Source organism: Salmo salar, chromosome 13 (genome assembly GCF_965601325.2).
Source record: "Salmo salar chromosome 13, fSalSal1, whole genome shotgun sequence".
Lineage (NCBI taxonomy): Eukaryota > Metazoa > Chordata > Actinopteri > Salmoniformes > Salmonidae > Salmo > Salmo salar.
The window spans coordinates 70967105-70985476 of record NC_138303.1 but is presented as its reverse complement, the minus strand read 5'-3'; the positions used below and the strand labels follow the sequence as shown (position 1 = coordinate 70985476).

Sequence of the window (18372 nt, the reverse complement as noted above, 5' to 3'; positions counted from 1 at the left end):
ATATGGTAGACCAATCCAAACTCATCTCTCGGCACGTCCAGCCCACTCATTATCTCAGCCAATCATGGCTAGGTAGCTCTTTTTCTGTGGCTAAACCAACTAGGCTCGTAATTTAACAATTGTATTCATATTTACAGGTGGCATGCAAGTTTGACATTATGTCACATGAAAGTTCATATGTTCGAGAAGGCATTTCTGCAACAAAAAAAAACACATTTTGATTAAAAAAAATGTTTAGGTTCAAACAGCTCTCCTGTGGAGTTGTGACTTGCGACATACGCCTAGTTTCCTGAATCTGGTCACATATGTTCTCTGTTCGGCACAAGCTTTACTTACTTACATTGAACAGACACACGGTATCCGGTTATGGTAAGGGGTCCCGTGTGGCTCAGTTGGTAGAGCATGGTGTTTGCAACGCCAGGGTTGTGGGTTCGATTCCCACGTGGGACCAGTATGGGGAAAAAATTATGAAATGTCTGAAATGTATGCATTCACTACTGTAAGTTGCCCTGGATAAGTGCATCTGCTAAATGACTAAAATAAATGTTATGTGACCAGTTTATTGTCTGTTTTTCTAATCCAGCACGCAGCAGGGCGCTCTCTAAACAGCGTCTCTCCCACTGGATTGTGGAGGCTAGCTCCCTGGCATATAGCAACAAAGGCCAAGGGTTACATAGCGGTGTACACACCCACTCCACCAGGGGTCTGGCAGAGTCTTGGGTTTTGTTTAAAGGGTTGACTGTAGGAGATATTTGTGCTGTGGTGAGTTGGGCATCACCACATACGTTTGTGAGGTTTTGTCGCTTGGATTTCACTGCACCCAATGTAGTTCACAGTGTGCTTAGGCAGTGCGCCATGTGCGCAATACTCAGACTGCCGCATCTCACGGGGTCAGATCTGGGTGGTCTGCCATGGCGTGACCTTGGGACTATACGGTTCTATCTGCACAAAACATTGTTCTGATATATCGATCATCACAGTTTTCCCATCCCAGATCTCAGAACTGTTTGGTAATGAATTGTTATTGTATAACTCATTAAGATCCTCACCTTAAAGGTACCTAAAGTGCTGAGTATCAAAATCCTGAGACATTTGTAAGTCACTTTTTTAAAGGGGTGCAACTGCTGATAGATCTTTATGGCTCTGAAATGTCAATCTGGGTTCAGACTTACATTTCTATCTGACACTTCTGAATTAGACATGTTCAGTTTTTTTTTAAACTGTACCTATTTGAAAACTCAAATGACAGAATAACACTATTTTACCAAGATAAAGCCAGAACACATCATCAAATACATTAAGTATTATGATCGTCAGAAGAATTATTGTCATCACTGAACAACGGTGTGACATGATTTACTTTAAGATTTTTGACAGTGTTGTTTTTTTTATTACTGGCTAGACTAGCCTAGACCATCACTTAGAAGGAGATAGCAAAGACGTGTTCTGATTGGTTCATCTGTATTTGTTCAAGCTTGTGATTGGATTGCAGATAGAACCTTATAGTGCCAAGTTTAAATGGGTTTATGCAGATAAAAATGTCTAGTTGTAATTATTTTTCTCATTTAAAATAATATTTTTCTCAAATCTAACTTCACAGACATATGCAGAACTACCTAAATAGCAATTATATTTGACTAACAAATTTTTTACAAACATTTCAGATAGAATCTTTATATTCCCAAGGTCTCTATGGGCCATTTAATTTAATATCCTTTGGGGTCGGCTTGGGGCGTGATTACATTTCCTCATAGTATGTTGTACCGAAGTTGACTGACTGAAAGGGAACGTAACGTTATGACTATAACCTCTGCTCCCTGAGTCTCGGTGAATAGTGGTATTAAATTGAAGGATGAATCAGAGGCTCACGCTAATCACATGTGGAAGGCGGGGCTTCCAGCCTAGCTCGAATTTTATTGGCCTTGTCTGGCGTGATCCTTCATCCGAAGTCACGAAAGTATGACTCCCCATAGTATGTTGTACCTCATTTCCCATCTCCAGGGAACAGTAGTTATAGTCCTAATGTTACGTTTTGTATAGTTGGCATCGAGGCTGATTACTTCCAGAAGTTCCAACCTTGATACCAGTCCAAGTATGTGGAACTTCTCATGTACCAATAGTACAAGAACAGAGTAATGGCTGGGTCTGACTGACAGCCAAAAGCCTTGACCAATGAGAGTGGAGCAGAGGTGGAACATTTGGCTTTCAGAGCATTGGTCTCTGCGTATGCGTGTGAATACTGAATGAGGACTCGGGTGCTGCATGCTGCCACAACCTGCACTGGATTTAAATAACCTTCAGCATAGAGAACACCAGTCGAAGGAAAAGCTGAAACATTTGAGAATTGTGAAGGAGAGCAAAACAGCACTGTTGACTGCATTCCGGTTGAAAGAAAAACAAGAATACAGAAGAGAGTGAAGAAACACAAGTGTCCATCGGTGTCATCTGATTAAATTGGAAGAATGTATAATTCCATGTGTTTCCTCATCCTGTCGTGGGTGTTTGCTCTGCTCGTGTTCCCAGGTAAGACTTCTCCATCTCTTTTGCTCTATCTCCCGCTCGCTGGCTGTTGTTGCGAAGTGATGCACTGTAGCAACAGAGTTTTACTGGGGGAGCTACATTTGACAATCACACACTGCTTTTCTCTCTCTCTCTCCTGAGAAGTGGTCTGTCACTGTCAAAGCTGTTGGAAAAGATTCAGGTGAAACACAGTGGAGGAAAGTCGGTCCAGGCATTGTTGATTTTACTAAGACGCTTTGGTCTTAGTTCAATGTGATCCTTGCTAAGTTGTCTCCCAAGCTACCACAGGGTTGTCAAAACACGCTTCTATTGGGTTTTGATCTTGACAGAAATTGATGCGAAGAAACGCTTACATTGGCCACAGCATCTAATGCAGAATACCAGTGATATGCAGATGATATGTTGCATGTATTAGGAACGCTAATAGAGATGTACTGTACTGTCTTTTGAGTTTGTTGTGATGATGCTTCGGTTGGATCTAGGTTGTCGGGTGAATGATACGTCTGTCATATGAACTGCCGCCTCAAATACTTAGCTGTCATATCCCGTTTTGATCCTAGCCAATGAAATTAATATTGATAATTCTGGGACCATGTCAAAGGAGCTGCCTATATTCTCCAGGGTAACGGCAACACTTTTCAATCCATGACTTCAAGGTCTGGATAATTGGTTTCTGTCGCAGCTAGAAATGCAGCGTCTGTGAGGGACTTTGACATGTTAATCAACGGAGACAGAGTGTGTTTCATTGATGTTCAGGGGAAGCGTGTCCAGTATTACAAATGGGGGGGATTTACTTCTGGTATTGTAAAATTCCAAATTTCTGAAAGTTTTGCAGGTAATATTTTTCAGGATTAGCCCATTGTAGTATATTACATTATCAAAACTAGCCTCATATGCCACATTGTATCTACTTCTTCATGCAGTCACAAACATACAAATGTATGATCTTAATTGAATCACTCTTTGGTTGCTGAGAATTTTCCTGCACCGCAGGAAATGCAGATGAGCTTCATGATTTACATACATTTACTGAAAACCTGCACGAACACTGGACAAATTAAGATCCTACGCCTGGGCACACAAACTCCCTTCTGAAAGTCAATGCACAAGCTGAAACAGTTACATTGCAGGGGTGTATCAATATTTATTCATACAACGATGGCACCAATACTGTATTGGGGGTGACCTCACTGCTCACTCCAAGCTCATTAGCATTGTTTGTCAGTAGGAGTCAATCTAGCACTCAAAAGTGAGCTAACTACCTCTGAGGTGATGTGACAGAAGTAAGAGACTAAAGCATCTATCAGAGTCCAAAATGTGTACGTGTACCAACAGCAGTCTTCTACAATATTGGACGTTGGTTTTCATAGCCTACTTTTGGATTTCTTAAGCAATTTCTCCAGACATCAACACATGAACGTTAATAGGAGACGAGTATGTGGAGCTGCGTTTGTTGGGAATTTGGGGAGGGGCGCGTATGGACTGTGCATCCCCCATGGATGGTGGTCTCAGAGCTGCTTAGCTATGTCACAATGGGATGCCGGGCTATCACTTCTCTGCATCTGTGGACTCTGAATTATGCTTAATGAGAGAGCTTGCACTGGATGAAGACTCAGCATAGCCAGGACGGGTAGTAATGCAGATGTTTTCTGGTGGCCCCTACCCCCCGAGAGTGAGAGTCACTAGCAATCCCGCATGACTAACACTCCATCTGTTCCACGGTGGCATCACAGGACCTATAGGGGGCACTGCACCCCCCTGGGCGATGACATCAGGAAAACACTGCTGTGTAGGAGGTGCTGTCACTCAAATGAGATGTCAAGCAGAAATCCATGTGGGCATCTGGTGTTGTGCTATTGAAGGGTCCATTTCGATAGTACTCTAGGCAATTTGTTGGATTATTTATATGCCACTGCAACGATGCGTATTGATTTTTGGATGTTAACCTTCAAACTAAAAACACATTTTACATACGGTACCAGTCAAAAGTTTGGACAGATCTATTCATTCAAGGGTTCTTCTTTATTTTTGCTATGTTCTACATTTTAGAATTATACTGAAGACATCAAATCTATGAAATGACACATAGGGAATCATGCAGTAACCAAAAAAGAGTTCAACAAATTTTATATTTGAGATTCTTCAAAGTAGCCACCCTTTATCTTGATGACAGCTTTGCAAACTCTTGGCATTCTCTCAACCAGCTTCATGAGGTAGTCACCTGGAATGCATTTCAATTAACAGGTCTGCCTTCTTAAAAGTTAATTTGTGGAATTTCTTTCCTTAATGCGTTTGAGCCAATCAGTTGTTGTGACAAGGAAGGGGTGGTATACAGAAGATAGCCCTCTTTGATAAAAGGCCATATTATGTCAAGAACGGCTCAAATAAGCAAAGAGAAAAGACAGTCCATTACTTTGACTGACCTTCATGTCTTAGTCTGGAAAATTTCAATTTGAAAGTTTCTTCAAGTGCAGTCGCAAAAACCATCAAGCACTATGATGAAACTGGCTCTCATGAGGACCTGCCACAGGAAAGGAAGACCCAGAGTGACCTCTGCTGCAGAGGATAAGTTCATTAGAGTTACCAGCCTCAGAAATTGCAGTCCGAATAAATGCTTCACAGAGTTCAAGTAACACATATCTCGACATCAACTGTTCAGAGGAGACTGCGTGAATCAGGCCTTTATTGTCGAATTGCTGCAAAGAAACTACTACTAAAGGATACCAATAATAAGAAGAGACTTGCTTGGGCCAAGAAATATGAGCAATGTTCATTAGACCGGTGGAAATCTGTCCTTTGGTCTGATGAATCCAAATTTGAGATTTTTAGTTCCAACCGTCTTGTCTTTGTGAACAGATGATCTCCGCAAGTGTGGTTCCCATCGTGAAGCATGGTGGAGGAGATGCGATGGTATGGGGGTGCTTTGCTGGATTGCGCTTAGTAGGACAATCATTTGTTTTTCAACAGGACAATGACCCAACACACCTCCTGGCTTTTTAAGGACTATTTGTCCAAGAAGCAGAGTGATGTAGTGCTGTATCAGAAGACCTGGCCTCCACAATAACCCGACCGCAACCCAATTGAGATGGTTTGGGTTGAGTTGGACCTCAGAATGAAGGAAAAGCAGTCAACAAGTGCTCAGCATATGTGGGAACTCCTTCAAGAATGTTGGAATACATTCCAGTTGAAGCTGGTTGAGAGAATGCCAAGAGTGTGCAAAGCTGTCATATGTTGATTTGTTTAACACTTTTTTTGGTTATGGAGATTTCATTAATTGTTCAGCAGTCTTATGGCTTGGGGGTAGAAGCTGTTGAGGAGCCTTTTGGTCCTAGACTTGGCGCTCCGGTACCGCTTGCCGTCCGGTAGCAGAGAGAACCGTCTATGACTTGGGTGACTGGAGTCAATGACAATTTTATGGGCTTTCCTCTGACACCGCCTATTGTATAGGCCCTGGATGGCAGGAAGCTTGGCCCCAGTGATGTCCTGGGCCGTTCGCACTACCCTCTGTAGCGCCTTATGGTCAGATGCCGAGCAGTTGCCATACCAGGCGGTGGTGCAACCGGTCAGGATGCTCTCGATGGTGCAGCTGTAGAACCTTTTGAGGATCTGGGGACCCATGCCAAATATTTTCAGTCTCCTGAGGGGAGACGACTAACTTGGTATGTTAGGACCATGATAGTTTGTTGGTGATGTGGACACCATGGAACTTGAAACTCTCAACCCACTCCACGACAGCCTCGTCGATATTAATGGGGGCCTGTTCGGCCCGCCTTTTCCTGTCGTCCACGATCATGATTCCATACGTGATTCCACATGTGTTATTTCATATTGTTGATGTCGTCACTATTATTCTTCAATGTAGAAAATGGTGTCCACTCACCTATAGTCCCTCATGTATTATATAGATACAGTTGAAGTCGGAAGTGTAAATACACCTTACCCAAATACATTTAAACTCAGATTTTCACAATTCCTGACATTTAATCTTAGTAAAAATACCCTGTCTTAGGTCAATTAGGATCACCACTTTATTTAAAAAATGTGACATGTCAGAATAATAGTAGAGAGAATGATTTATTTCAGCTTTTTATTTATTTCATCACATTCCCAGTGGGTCAGAAGTTTACGTACACTCAATTAGTATTTGGTAGCATTGCCTTTAAATTGGGTCAAACGTTTTAGGTAGCCTTCCTCAAGCTTCCCATAGTAAGTTGGGTGAATTTTGGCCCATTCCTCCTGACAAAGCTGGTGTAGCTGAGTCGGGTGTGTAGGCCTCCTTGCCCACACACGCTTTTTCAGTTCTGCCAACAAATTTTCTACAGGATTGAGGTCAGGGCTTTGTGATGGCCACTCCCATACCTTGACTTTGTTGTCCTTAAGCCATTTTCCACAACTTTGGATGTATGCTTGGGGTCATTGTCCATTTGGAAGAACCATTTGCAACCAAGCTTTAACTTCCTGACTGATGTCTTGATGTTGCTTCAATATATCCACATAATTTTCCTGCGTCATGATACCATCCATTTTGTGAAGTGCACCAGTCCCTCCTGCAGCAAATCACCCCCACAACATGATGCTGCCACCCCAGTGCTTCACGGTTGGGATGGTGTTATTCGGCTTGCAAGCTTCCCCTTTTTTCCCCAAACATACCGATGGTCATTATGGCCAACAGTTCGATTTTTGTTTCATCAGACCAGTGGACATTAATCCAAAAAGTACGATCTTTGTCCCCATGTGCAGTTGCAAACCGTAGTCTGGCTTTTTTATGGAGGTTTTGGAGCAGTGGCTTCTTCCTTGCTAAGCAGCCTTTCAGGTTAAGTCGATATAGGACTTGTTTTACTGTGGATATAGATAATTTTGTACCCGTTTCCTCCAGCATCTTCACAAGGTCCTTTGCTGTTGTTCTGGGATTGGTGCGAACAGTGAAAATCAAAGTACATTAATCTCTAGGAGACAGAACACATCTCCTTCCTGAGCGGTATGACTGCTGAGTGGTCCCATGGTGTTTATACTTGCATACTATTGCTTGTACAGATGAATATGGTACCTTCAGGAGTGGAAATTGCTCCCAAGGATGAACCAGACTTGTGGAGGTCTACAATTTCTTTTCTGAGGTCTTGGCTGATTTTCTTTTGTTTTTCCCATGATGTCAAGCAAAGAGGAACTGAGTTTGAAGGTAGGCCTTGAAATACAGTGCCTTGCGAAAGTATTCGGCCCCCTTGAACTTTTCGACCTTTTGCCACATTTCAAGCTTCAAACATAAAGATATAAACTGTAATTTTTTGCGAAGAATTAACAAGTGGGACACAATCATGAAGTGGAACGAAATTTATTGGATATTTCAAACTTTTTAAACAAATAAAAAAACTGAAATTGGGCGTGCAAAATTATTCAGCCCCCTTAAGTTAATACTTTGTAGCACCACCTTTTGCTGCGATTACAGCTGTAAGTCGCTTGGGGTATGTCTCTATCAGTTTTGCACATCGAGAGACTGAAATTTTTGCCCATTCCTCCTTGCAAAACAGCTCGAGCTCAGTGAGGTTGGATGGAGAGCGTTTGTAGCAGTTTTCAGTTCTTTCCACAGATTCTCGATTGGATTCAGGTCTGGACTTTGCCTTGGCCATTCTAACACCTGGATATGTTTATTTGTGAACCATTCCATTGTAGATTTTGCTTTATGTTTTGGATCAGTGTCTTGTTGGAAGACAAATCTCCGTCCCAGTCTCAGGTCTTTTGCAGACTCCATCAGGTTTTCTTCCAGAATGGTCCTGTATTTGGCTCCATCCATCTTCCCATCAATTTTAACCATCTTCCCTGCCCCTGCTGAAGAAAAGCAGGCCCAAATCATGATGCTGCCACCACCATGTTTGACAGTGGGGATGATGTGTTCAGGGTGATGAGCTGTGTTGCTTTTACGCCAAACATAACGTTTTGCATTGTTGCCAAAAAGTTAGATTTTGGTTTCATCTGACCATGGCACCTTCTTCCACATGTTTGGTGTGTCTCCCAGGTGGCTAGTGGCAAACTTTAAACGACACTTTTTATGGATATCTTTAAGAAATGGCTTTCTTCTTGCCACTCTTCCATAAAGGCCAGATTTGTGCAGTATACGACTGATTGTTGTCCTATGGACAGAGTCTCCCACCTCAGCTGTAGAACTCTGCAGTTCATCCAGAGTGATCATGGGCCTCTTGGCTGCATCTCTGATCAGTCTTCTCCTTGTATGAGCTGAAAGTTTAGAGGGACGGCCGGGTCTTCGTAGATTTGCAGTGGTCTGATACTCCTTCCATTTCAATATTATCAGTGGCACAGTGCTCCTTGGGATGTTTAAAGCTTGGGAAATCTTTTTGTATCCAAATCCGGCTTTAAACTTCTCCACAACAGTATCTCGGACCTGCCTGGTGTGTTCCTTGTTCTTCATGATGCTCTCTGCGCTTTAAACGGACCTCTGAGACTATCACAGAGCAGGTGCATTTATACGGAGACTTGATTACACACAGGTGGATTCTATTTATCATCATTAGTCATTTAGGTCAACATTGGATCATTCAGAGATCCTCACTGAACTTCTGGAGAGAGTTTGCTGCACTGAAAGTAAAGGGGCTGAATAATTTTGCACGGCCAATTTTTCAGTTTTTTATTTGTTAAAAAAGTTTGAAATATCCAATAAATTTCGTTCCACTTCATAATTGTGTCCCACTTGTTGTTGATTCTTCACAAAAAATTACAGTTTTATATCTTCATGTTTGAAGCCTGAAATGTGGCAAAAGGTCGAAAAGTTCAAGGGGGCCGAATACTTTCGCAAGGCACTGTACATCCACAGGTACACCTCCAATTGACTCAAATGTCAATTAGCCTATCAGAAGCTTCTAAAACCATGCCATCATTTTCTGGAATTTTCCAAGCTGTTTAAAGGCACAGTCAACTTAGTGTATGTACACTTCTGACCCACTGGAAGTGTGATACAGTGAATTATAAGTGAAATGATCTGTCTGTAAACAATTGTTGGAAAAATTACTTGTGTCATGCACAAAGTAGATGTTCTAACCAACTTGCCAAAACTATAGTTTATTAACAAGAAATTTGTGGAGTGGTTGAATAACGAGTTTTAATTACTCCGCACTAAGTATATGTAAACTTCCGACTTCAACTGTATATATTTAAATATCTGTGATGAACATGATTTCAACTACTCATTCAACATGAATTCAACTACTGGACCCCTTTTTTCGAATGAGATGTATTCATAAATGTGTACAGTATGGTCATACTTTGGTAGAACCACTGATCAAGCTAAATCTTTCCGATCTGTTCATACAGTAGCATTCCTATTAGTGCACTTTCTCTGTCACAGCCCAGAGCAGGTCATGTCCTTGTCAAACTTAATCAAGTCAACCAGCTTCATAAACAATGCAAGCGCAATAGCAATTCACAGCCCTATGAAGGACTCTGTCTCTGGTACGGTCTTTTTGCACTCAATCAATACTACTGTATATAATTTAGCATTGATTTATATTGCTTCTCTGTTAGGGCTGGCACAGTTACCGCATAATCGACGGGTATGGATGAAGATCATCATGAAAATAAAATAACTGTCATTACCAGGTTTTTTTTGTATAGAACAAACAACTGACTATAGACAGGACAGATGGGCATTTGTGCGGTTGAGTCCATTTCTGCTGTAACAATGACTGTACAACGTGAGGAAACTTTGTTGGTCCTTGTCTAAGTAACACACCCCTCCCTGTAGCAGCATCACATGCAGTCAGGAGTAGAGGTCGACCAATTATGATTTTTCAACACCGATGCCGATTATTGGAGGGCCCAAAAAAAGCCGATGCCGATTATTCGGGCAATTTTTTTGGTTTGTTTTATTTTTTGAAATTTATTTTTATAATAATTATTTCTGTTTTTTTTTAAATTATTTGTTCATTTTTTTTTTTTTTTTTATATATGTATGTTTGTAATAATGACAATTACAACAATACTGAATGAACACATATTTTAACTTAAGATAATACATCAATAAAATCAATTTAGTCTCAAATAAATAATGAAACATGTTCAATTTGGTTTAAATAATGCAAAAACAAAGTGTTGGAGAAGAAAGTAAAAGTGCAATATGTGCCATGTAAAAAAGCTAACGTTTAAGTTCCTTGCTCAGAACATGTGAAAGCTGGTGGTTCCTATTAACATGAGTCTTCAATATTCCCAGGTAAGAAGTTTTAGGTTGTAGTTATTATAGGACTATTTCTCTCTATGCCATTTGTATTTCATATACCTTTGACTATTGGATGTTCTAAAAGGTACTTTAGTATTGCCAGCCTAATCTCGGGAGTTGATAGGCTTGAAGTCATAAACAGCACAATGCTTGAAGCATTGCGAAGAGCTGCTCGCAAACGCAGGAAAGTGCTGTTTGAATGAATGCTTACGAGCCTGCTGCTGCCTACCACCGCTCAGTCAGACTGCTCTATCAAATCATAGACTTAATTATAATATAATAACACACAGAAATACGAGCCTTAGGTCATTAATATGGTCAAATACAGAAATGTTCATTTCGACAATAAAACGTTTATTCTTTTGGTGAAATACGGAACTGTTCCATATTTTATCTAACGGGTGGCATCCCTAAGTCTAAAAATTGCTGTTACATTGCACAACCTTCAATATTATGTCATAATTATGTACAATTCTGGCAAATTAATTACGGTCTTTGTTAGGAAGAAATGGTCTTCACACAGTTCGCAACGAGTCAGGCGGCCCAAACTGCTGCATATACCCTGACGCTGCTTGCACAGAACGCAAGAGAAGTGACAATTTACCCTAGTTAAAAGAAATTCATGTTAGCAGGCGATATTAACTAAATATGCAGGTTTAAAAATATATACTTGTGCATTGATTTTAAGAAAGGCATTGATGTTTATGGTTAGGTACACATTGGTGCAACGACAGTGCTTTTTTCGCAAATGTGCTTGTTAAATCACCTGTTTGGCGAAGTAGGCTGTGATTCAATGATAAATTAACAGGCACCGCATCGATTATATGCAACGTAGGACAAGCTAGATAACTACACATGGTTGATGATATTCCTAGTTTAACTAGTGATTATGTTAAGATTGATTGATTGTTTTTTTATATGATACGTTTAATGCTAGCTAGCAACTTACCTTGGCTTACCTGCACTCGCATAACAGGAAGTCAGCCTGCCATGCAGTCTCCTTGTGGAGTGCAATGTAATCGGCCATGATCGGTGTCCAAAAATGCCGATTACGATTGTTATGAAAGCTTGAAATCGGCCACAATTAATCGGCCATTCCGATTAACCTGTTGGGGCTAGGGGGCAGTATTTTCACGGCTGGATAAAAAAACGTACCCGATTTTCATCTGGTTACTAATCCTACCCAGTAACTAGAATATGCATATACTTATTATATATGGATAGAAAACACCCTAAAGTTTCTAAAACTGTTTGAATGGTGTCTGTGAGTATAACAGAACTCATTTGGCAGGCAAAACCCTGAGACATTTTCTGACAGGAAGTGGATACCTGATGTGTTGAATTACCTTTAAGCCTATGCCATTGAAACACACAGGGGTTGATTAATGTTTTGGCACTTCCTATTGCTTCCACTAGATGTCACCAGCCTTTACAAAGTGTTTTGAGTCTTTTACTGTGAGATCTGACCGAACAAGAGCCATGGAACGGTGATGGCCGATTAGACTCTGGCGCGCGAGTTCATGTTGGGTACCCTCGTTCTAATACGTTATAAAAGAGAATGCATTCGTCCACCTTGAATATTATTCATGTTCTGGTTAAAAAAGGCACTAATGATTTATGCTATACAACGTTTGACATGTTTCAACGAACGTAAATATATTTTTTCCCCTCGTTCGTGACGAGAAGTCCGGCTGGCTTAGATCATGTGCTAACAACACAGAGCTTTTTGGATATAAATGATGAGCTTTTTTGAACAAAACTACATTCGTTATGGACCTGGGATTCCTGGAAGTGACATCTGATGAAGAGAATCAAAGGTTATGGATTATTTACATAGTATTTTCGATTTTAGATCTCTCCAACATGGCCGTTTGTCTGTATAGCAAAGCATATTTTTCTGGGCGCAGTGCTCAGATTATTGCAAAGTGTGATTTCCCAGTAAGGTTATTTTTAAATCTGGCAAGTTGATTGCGTTCAAGAGATGTAAATCTATAATTCTTTAAATGACAATATAATATTTTACCAATGTTTTCTAATTTTAATTATTTAATTTGTGGTGCTGACTTGACTGCCGGTTATTGGAGGGAAACGATTTCCTCAACATCAATGCCATAGTAAAACGCTGTTTTTGGATATAAATATGAACTTGATAGAACTAAAAATGCATGCATTGTCTAACATAATGTCCTAGGAGTGTCATCTGATGGAGATTGTTAAAGGTTAGTGCATCATTTTAGCTGGTTTTATGGTTTTGGTGACGCCTGTCTTTGAATTGACAAAACATTACACACAGCTATTGTCAATGTACTCTCCTAACATAACTTTATGCTTTCGCCGTAAAACCTTTTTGAAATCGGACAACGTGGTTAGATTAAGGAGATGTTTATCTTTCAAAGGGTGTAAGATAGTTGTATGTTTGAAAAATTTGAATTTTGACATTTATTTGGTTTCAAATTTGCCGCTCTTGAAATGCACCTGCTGTTGATAGGGTGCACGCTAGCGTCCCACATAGCCCCAAGAAGTTAATCGGTCGACCTCTAGTCAGGAGTGAAGGAGAGGAGAAAAATGTGCGTCTTTTTTATTATATATATATATATTTTTTTTTATATATATATATATATACACCCCCGTACCAGTCAAAAGTTTGGACACACCTACTCATTCAACCAGCTTCACCTGGAATGCTTTCCAATAGTCTTAAAGGAGTTCCCACATATGCTGAGCACTTGTTGACTGCTTTTCCTTCATTCTGTGGTCCAACTCATCCCAAACCATCTCACTTGGGTTGAGGTCGGGTGATTTGTGGAGGCCAGGTCATTTGATGCAGCACTCCATCACTCTCCTTCTTGGTTAAATAGCCCTTACTGGAGGTGTGTGTGTTGGAGGTGTGTTGGGTCATTGTCCTGTTGAAAAACAGATGGGATGGAGTATCGCTGCAGATTGCTGTGGTAGCCATGCTGGTTAAGTGTGCCTTGAATTCTAAATAAATCACTGACAGTGTCACCAGCAAAGCGCCCCCACATCATCACACCTCCTGTTTCATGGTGGGAACCACACATGCGGAGATCATCCATTCACCTACTCTGCGCCTCACAAAGACACGGCTGTTGGAACCAAAAATCTGACATTTGGACTCATCGGTCCAAAGGACAGATTTCCACCGGTCTAATGTCCATTGCTTGTGTTTCTTAGCCCAAGCAAGTCTCTTGTTATTATTGGTGTCCTTTAGTAGTGGTTTCTTTGCAGCAATTCAAACATGAAGGCCTGATTCATGCAGTCTCTTAACATTTGATGTTGAGATGTCTGTTACTTAAACTCTGTGATGCATTTATATGGACTGCAAATTCTGAGGCTGGTAACTCAAGCAGCGGTCTTCATGAGAGCCAATTTCATCATAGCGCTTGATGGTTTTTGCCACTGCACTTGAAGAAACTTTTAAAAGTTATTGACTTTTTCCGGATTGACTGACCTTCATGTCTTAACCTCTTACATCTAGACGTTCCGCTAGTGGAACACCTGCTCCAATATCCAATGATGGGCGTGGCGTGAATTACAAATTCCTCAAAAATACAAAAACTTCAATTTTTCAAACATATGACTATTTTACAGCATTTTAAAGACAAGACTCTCGTTAATCTAACCACACTGTCCGATTTCAAAAAGGCTTTACAGCGAAAGCAAAACATTAGATTATGTCAGCAGAGTACCCAGCCAGAAATAATCAGACACCCATTTTTCAAGCTAGCATATAATGTCACAAAAAACAAAACCACAGCTAAATGCAGCACTAACCTTTGATCTTCATCAGATGACAACCCTAGGACATTATGTTATACAATACATGCATGTTTTGTTCAATCAAGTTCATATTTATATCAAAAACCAGCTTTTTTAACATTAGCATGTGACGTTCAGAACTAGCATTCCCACCGACCACTTCCGGTGAATTTTACTAAATTACTCACGATAAACGTTCACAAAAAAACATAATTATTTTAAGAATTATAGATACAGAACTCCTTTGTGCAATCGAGGTGTCCGATTTTAAAATAGGTTTTCGGTGAAAGCACATTTTGCAATATTCTGAGTACATAGCCCGGCATCACAGGTCTAGCTATTTAGACACCCAGCAAGTTTAGCCTTCACCAAACTCTGATTTACTATTACAAAAGTTTGATTACCTTTGGTGTTCTTCGTCAGAATGCACTCCCAGGACTGCTACTTCAATAACAAATGTTGGTTTGGTTCAAAATAATCCATAGTTATATCCGAATAGCGGCGTTTTGTTCGTGCGTTCAAGACACTATCCAAGGGTGACGAAGGGTTACGCGCCCGACGCGTTTCGTGACAAAGAATTTCTAAATATTCCATTACCGTACTTCGAAGCATGTCAACCGCTGTTTAAAATCAATTTTTATGCCATTTGTCTCGTAAAAAAGCGATAATATTCCGACCGGGAGTGGTGGTTTTCGTTCAAAGAGAAAGAAAGTAAACATGGAGTCGACTCGTGCACGCGCCTCAGTTTCATAGTACTGTGACCGGCCACTATCCAAACGCGCTAATGTTTTTCAGCCAGAGCCTGCAAAGCCACGATTCAGCTTTTTGCCGCCTTCTGAGAGCCCATGGGAGCCGTAGGAAGTGTCACGTAACAGCAGAGATCCCCTGTTTTGGATAGAGATATTCAAGAAGGCCAAGAAATGGTCAGACAGGGTACTTCCTGTACAGAATCTTCTCAGGTTTTGGCCTGCCATTTGAGTTCTTTTATACTCAGACACCATTCAAACAGTTTTAGAAACTTTGGAGTGTTTTCTATCCAAAGCTAATAATTATGCATATTCTAGTTTCTGGCCAGGAGTAATAATCAGATTAAATCGGGTACGTTTTTTTATCCGGCCGTGAAAATACTGCCCCCTAGCCATTGGTATTTTACCAAATAGGGCTATCTTCTGTATACCACCGCTACCTTGTCACAACACAGCTCAAACACATTAAGAAGGAAATGAACTTTTAACAAGGCACACCTGTTAATTGAAATGCATTCCAGGTGACTACCTCATGAAGCTGGTTGAGAGAATGCAAGACTGTGCAAAGCTGTCATCAAGGCAAAGGGTGGCTACTTTGAAGAATCTCAAATCTCAAATATATTATGATTTGTTTAACACTTTTTTTGGTTACTACATGATTCCATGTGCTATTTCATAGTTTTGATGTCCTCACATCATAGTTTTGATGTCCTCACATTTCTACAGTGTAAAAAATAGTAAACATTAACAAAAACCCTGGAATGAGTAGGTGTGTCCAAACTTTTGACTGGTACTGTAGATATCGCAATTTGAACGGTTATTACAGAGACTGTAGTCATGTGGCTTACCAATCACCGTCATCTAAAATTCCATGACCGTCACAGCCCTGTTCTCTTGTCAGGTAAAGATGAAAAGATTGTGCCAATGGAGAAGGCCAACATCTTACTAGTTAAGAAATTTGATGCAGCCTTGAATGCTTTTATGTGTGGTATAATTACTAGTTAGACTATTGCAGATCTGGGCAAGCAATCCACTTACCACTATTGTCACTATGAATTTATTTTATTTATTTATTTCACCTTTATTTAACCAGGTAGGCAAGTTGAGAACAAGTTCTCATTTACAATTGCGACCTGGCCAAGATAAAGCAAAGCAGTTCGACAACATACAAAAACACAGAGTTACACATGGAGTAAAACAACATACAATCAATGATGCAGTAGAAAAAATAAATAAATAATAAAGTAAATAAATAAATAAATAAACAAAAATAAAATAAGACTATATACAATGTGAGCAAATGATGTGAGATAAGGGAGGTAAAGGCAAAAAAATGCCATGGTGGCAAAGTAAATAAAGTATAGCAAGAAAAACACTGGAATGGTAGATTTGTAGTTTGAAGAAAGTTCAGAGATAAAATATAAATAATATGGTGCAAAGGAGCAAAATAAATAAATACAGTAGGGGAAGAGGTAGTAGTTTGGGCTAAATTATAGATGGGCTATGTACAGGTGCAGTGATCTGTGAGCTGCTCTGACAGCTGGTGCTTAAAGCTAGTGAGGGAGATGTGTTTCCAGTTTCAGAGATTTTTGTAGTTCGTTTCAGTCATTGGCAGCAGAGAACTGGAAGGAGAGACGACCAAAGGAGGAGTTGGCTTTAGGGGTGACCAGAGAGATATACCTGCTGGAGCGCGTGCTACAGGTGGGTGCTGCTATGGTGACCAGTGAGTGGAGATATGGGGGGACTTTACCTAGCAGGGTCTTGTAGATGACCTGGAGCCAATGTGTTTGGCGACGATTATGAAGCGAAGGCCAGCCAACGAGAGCGTACAGGTCGCAGTGGTGGGTAGTATATGGGGCTTTGGTGACAAAACGGATGGCACTGTGATAGACTGCATCCAGCTTGTTGAGTAGGGTATTGGAAGCTATTTTGTAAATGACATCGCCGAAGTCGAGGATTGGTATGATGGTCAGTTTTACGAGGGTATGTTTGGCAGCATGAGTGAAGGATGCTTTGATGCGAAATAGGAAGCCAATTCGAGATTTCACTTTGGATTGGAGATGATTGATGTGAGTCTGGAAGGAGAGTTTACAGTCTAACCAGACACCTAGGTATTTGTAGTTGTCCACAAATTCTAAGTTAGAACCGTCCAGAGAAGTGATGCTGGACAGGCGGGCAGGTGCAGGCAGCGATCGGTTGAAGAGCATGCATTTAGTTTTACTTGTGTTTAGGAGCAGTTGGAGACCACGGAAGGAGAGTTGAATGGCATTGAAGCTCGTCTGGAGGGTTGTTAACACAGTGTCCAAAGAAGGGCCAGAAGTGTACAGAATGGTGTCGTCTGCGTAGAGGTGGATCAGAGATTCACCAGCAGCAAGAGCGACATCATTTATGTATACAGAGAAAAGAGTTGGCCCAAGAATTGAACCCTGTGGTACCCCCATAGAGACTGCCAGAGGTCCAGACAGTAGGCCCTCCGATTTGACACACTGAACTCTGTCAGAGAAGTAGTTGGTGAACCAAGCGACGCAATCGTTTGAGAAACCAAGGCTACTGAGTCTGCCGATGAGGATGTGGTGATTAACAGAGTCAAAAGCTTTGGCCAGGTCAATGAATACGGCAGCACAGTATTGTTTCTTATCGATGGCGGTTACGATGTCGTTTAGGACCTTGAGCGTGGCTGAGGTGCACCCATGACCAGCTCTGAAACCAGATTGCATAGCGGAGAGGGTGCGGTGGGATTGGAAATGGTCGGTAATCTGTTTGTTGACTTGGCTTTCGAAGATCTTAGAAAGGCAGGGTAGGATGGATATAGGTCTGTAGCAATTTGGGTCAAGTGTGTCACCTCCTTTGAAGAGGGGGATGACAGCAGCTGCTTTCCAATCTATGGGAATCTCAGACGACACGAAAGAGGTTGAACAGGCTAGTAATAGGGGTTGCAATAATTTCGGCAGATAATTTTAGAAAGAAAGGGTCCAGATTGTCAAGCCCAGCTGATTTGTAGGGGTCTAGATTTTGCAGCTCTTTCAGAACATCAGCTGAATGGATTTGGGAGAAGGAGAAATGGGGGAGGCTTGGGCGAGTAGCTGTGGGGGGTGCAGTGCTGTTGAA

The 18372-nt window shown here is 41.0% G+C and overlaps 1 protein-coding gene and 1 non-coding gene across 2 annotated transcripts in view; both read left to right on the top strand.

Annotated features, from left to right (window-relative positions):
* Positions 1 to 375: 375 nt before the first annotated feature.
* Positions 376 to 451, top strand: trnaa-ugc (transfer RNA alanine (anticodon UGC)). Its single transcript has one exon. It is a non-coding gene; the product is annotated as a tRNA-Ala (tRNA).
* A 1585-nt stretch (positions 452 to 2036) lies between these two features.
* The window catches only part of LOC106567659 (opioid-binding protein/cell adhesion molecule), a 469819-nt gene continuing 453483 nt past the window's right edge, over positions 2037 to 18372 (top strand). The window contains exon 1 of the mRNA XM_045693500.2: positions 2037 to 2523. Coding sequence (XP_045549456.1) covers positions 2463 to 2523 — 61 coding nt within the window. The 5' untranslated portion in view covers positions 2037 to 2462. The remainder of the gene's footprint in view (positions 2524 to 18372) is intronic.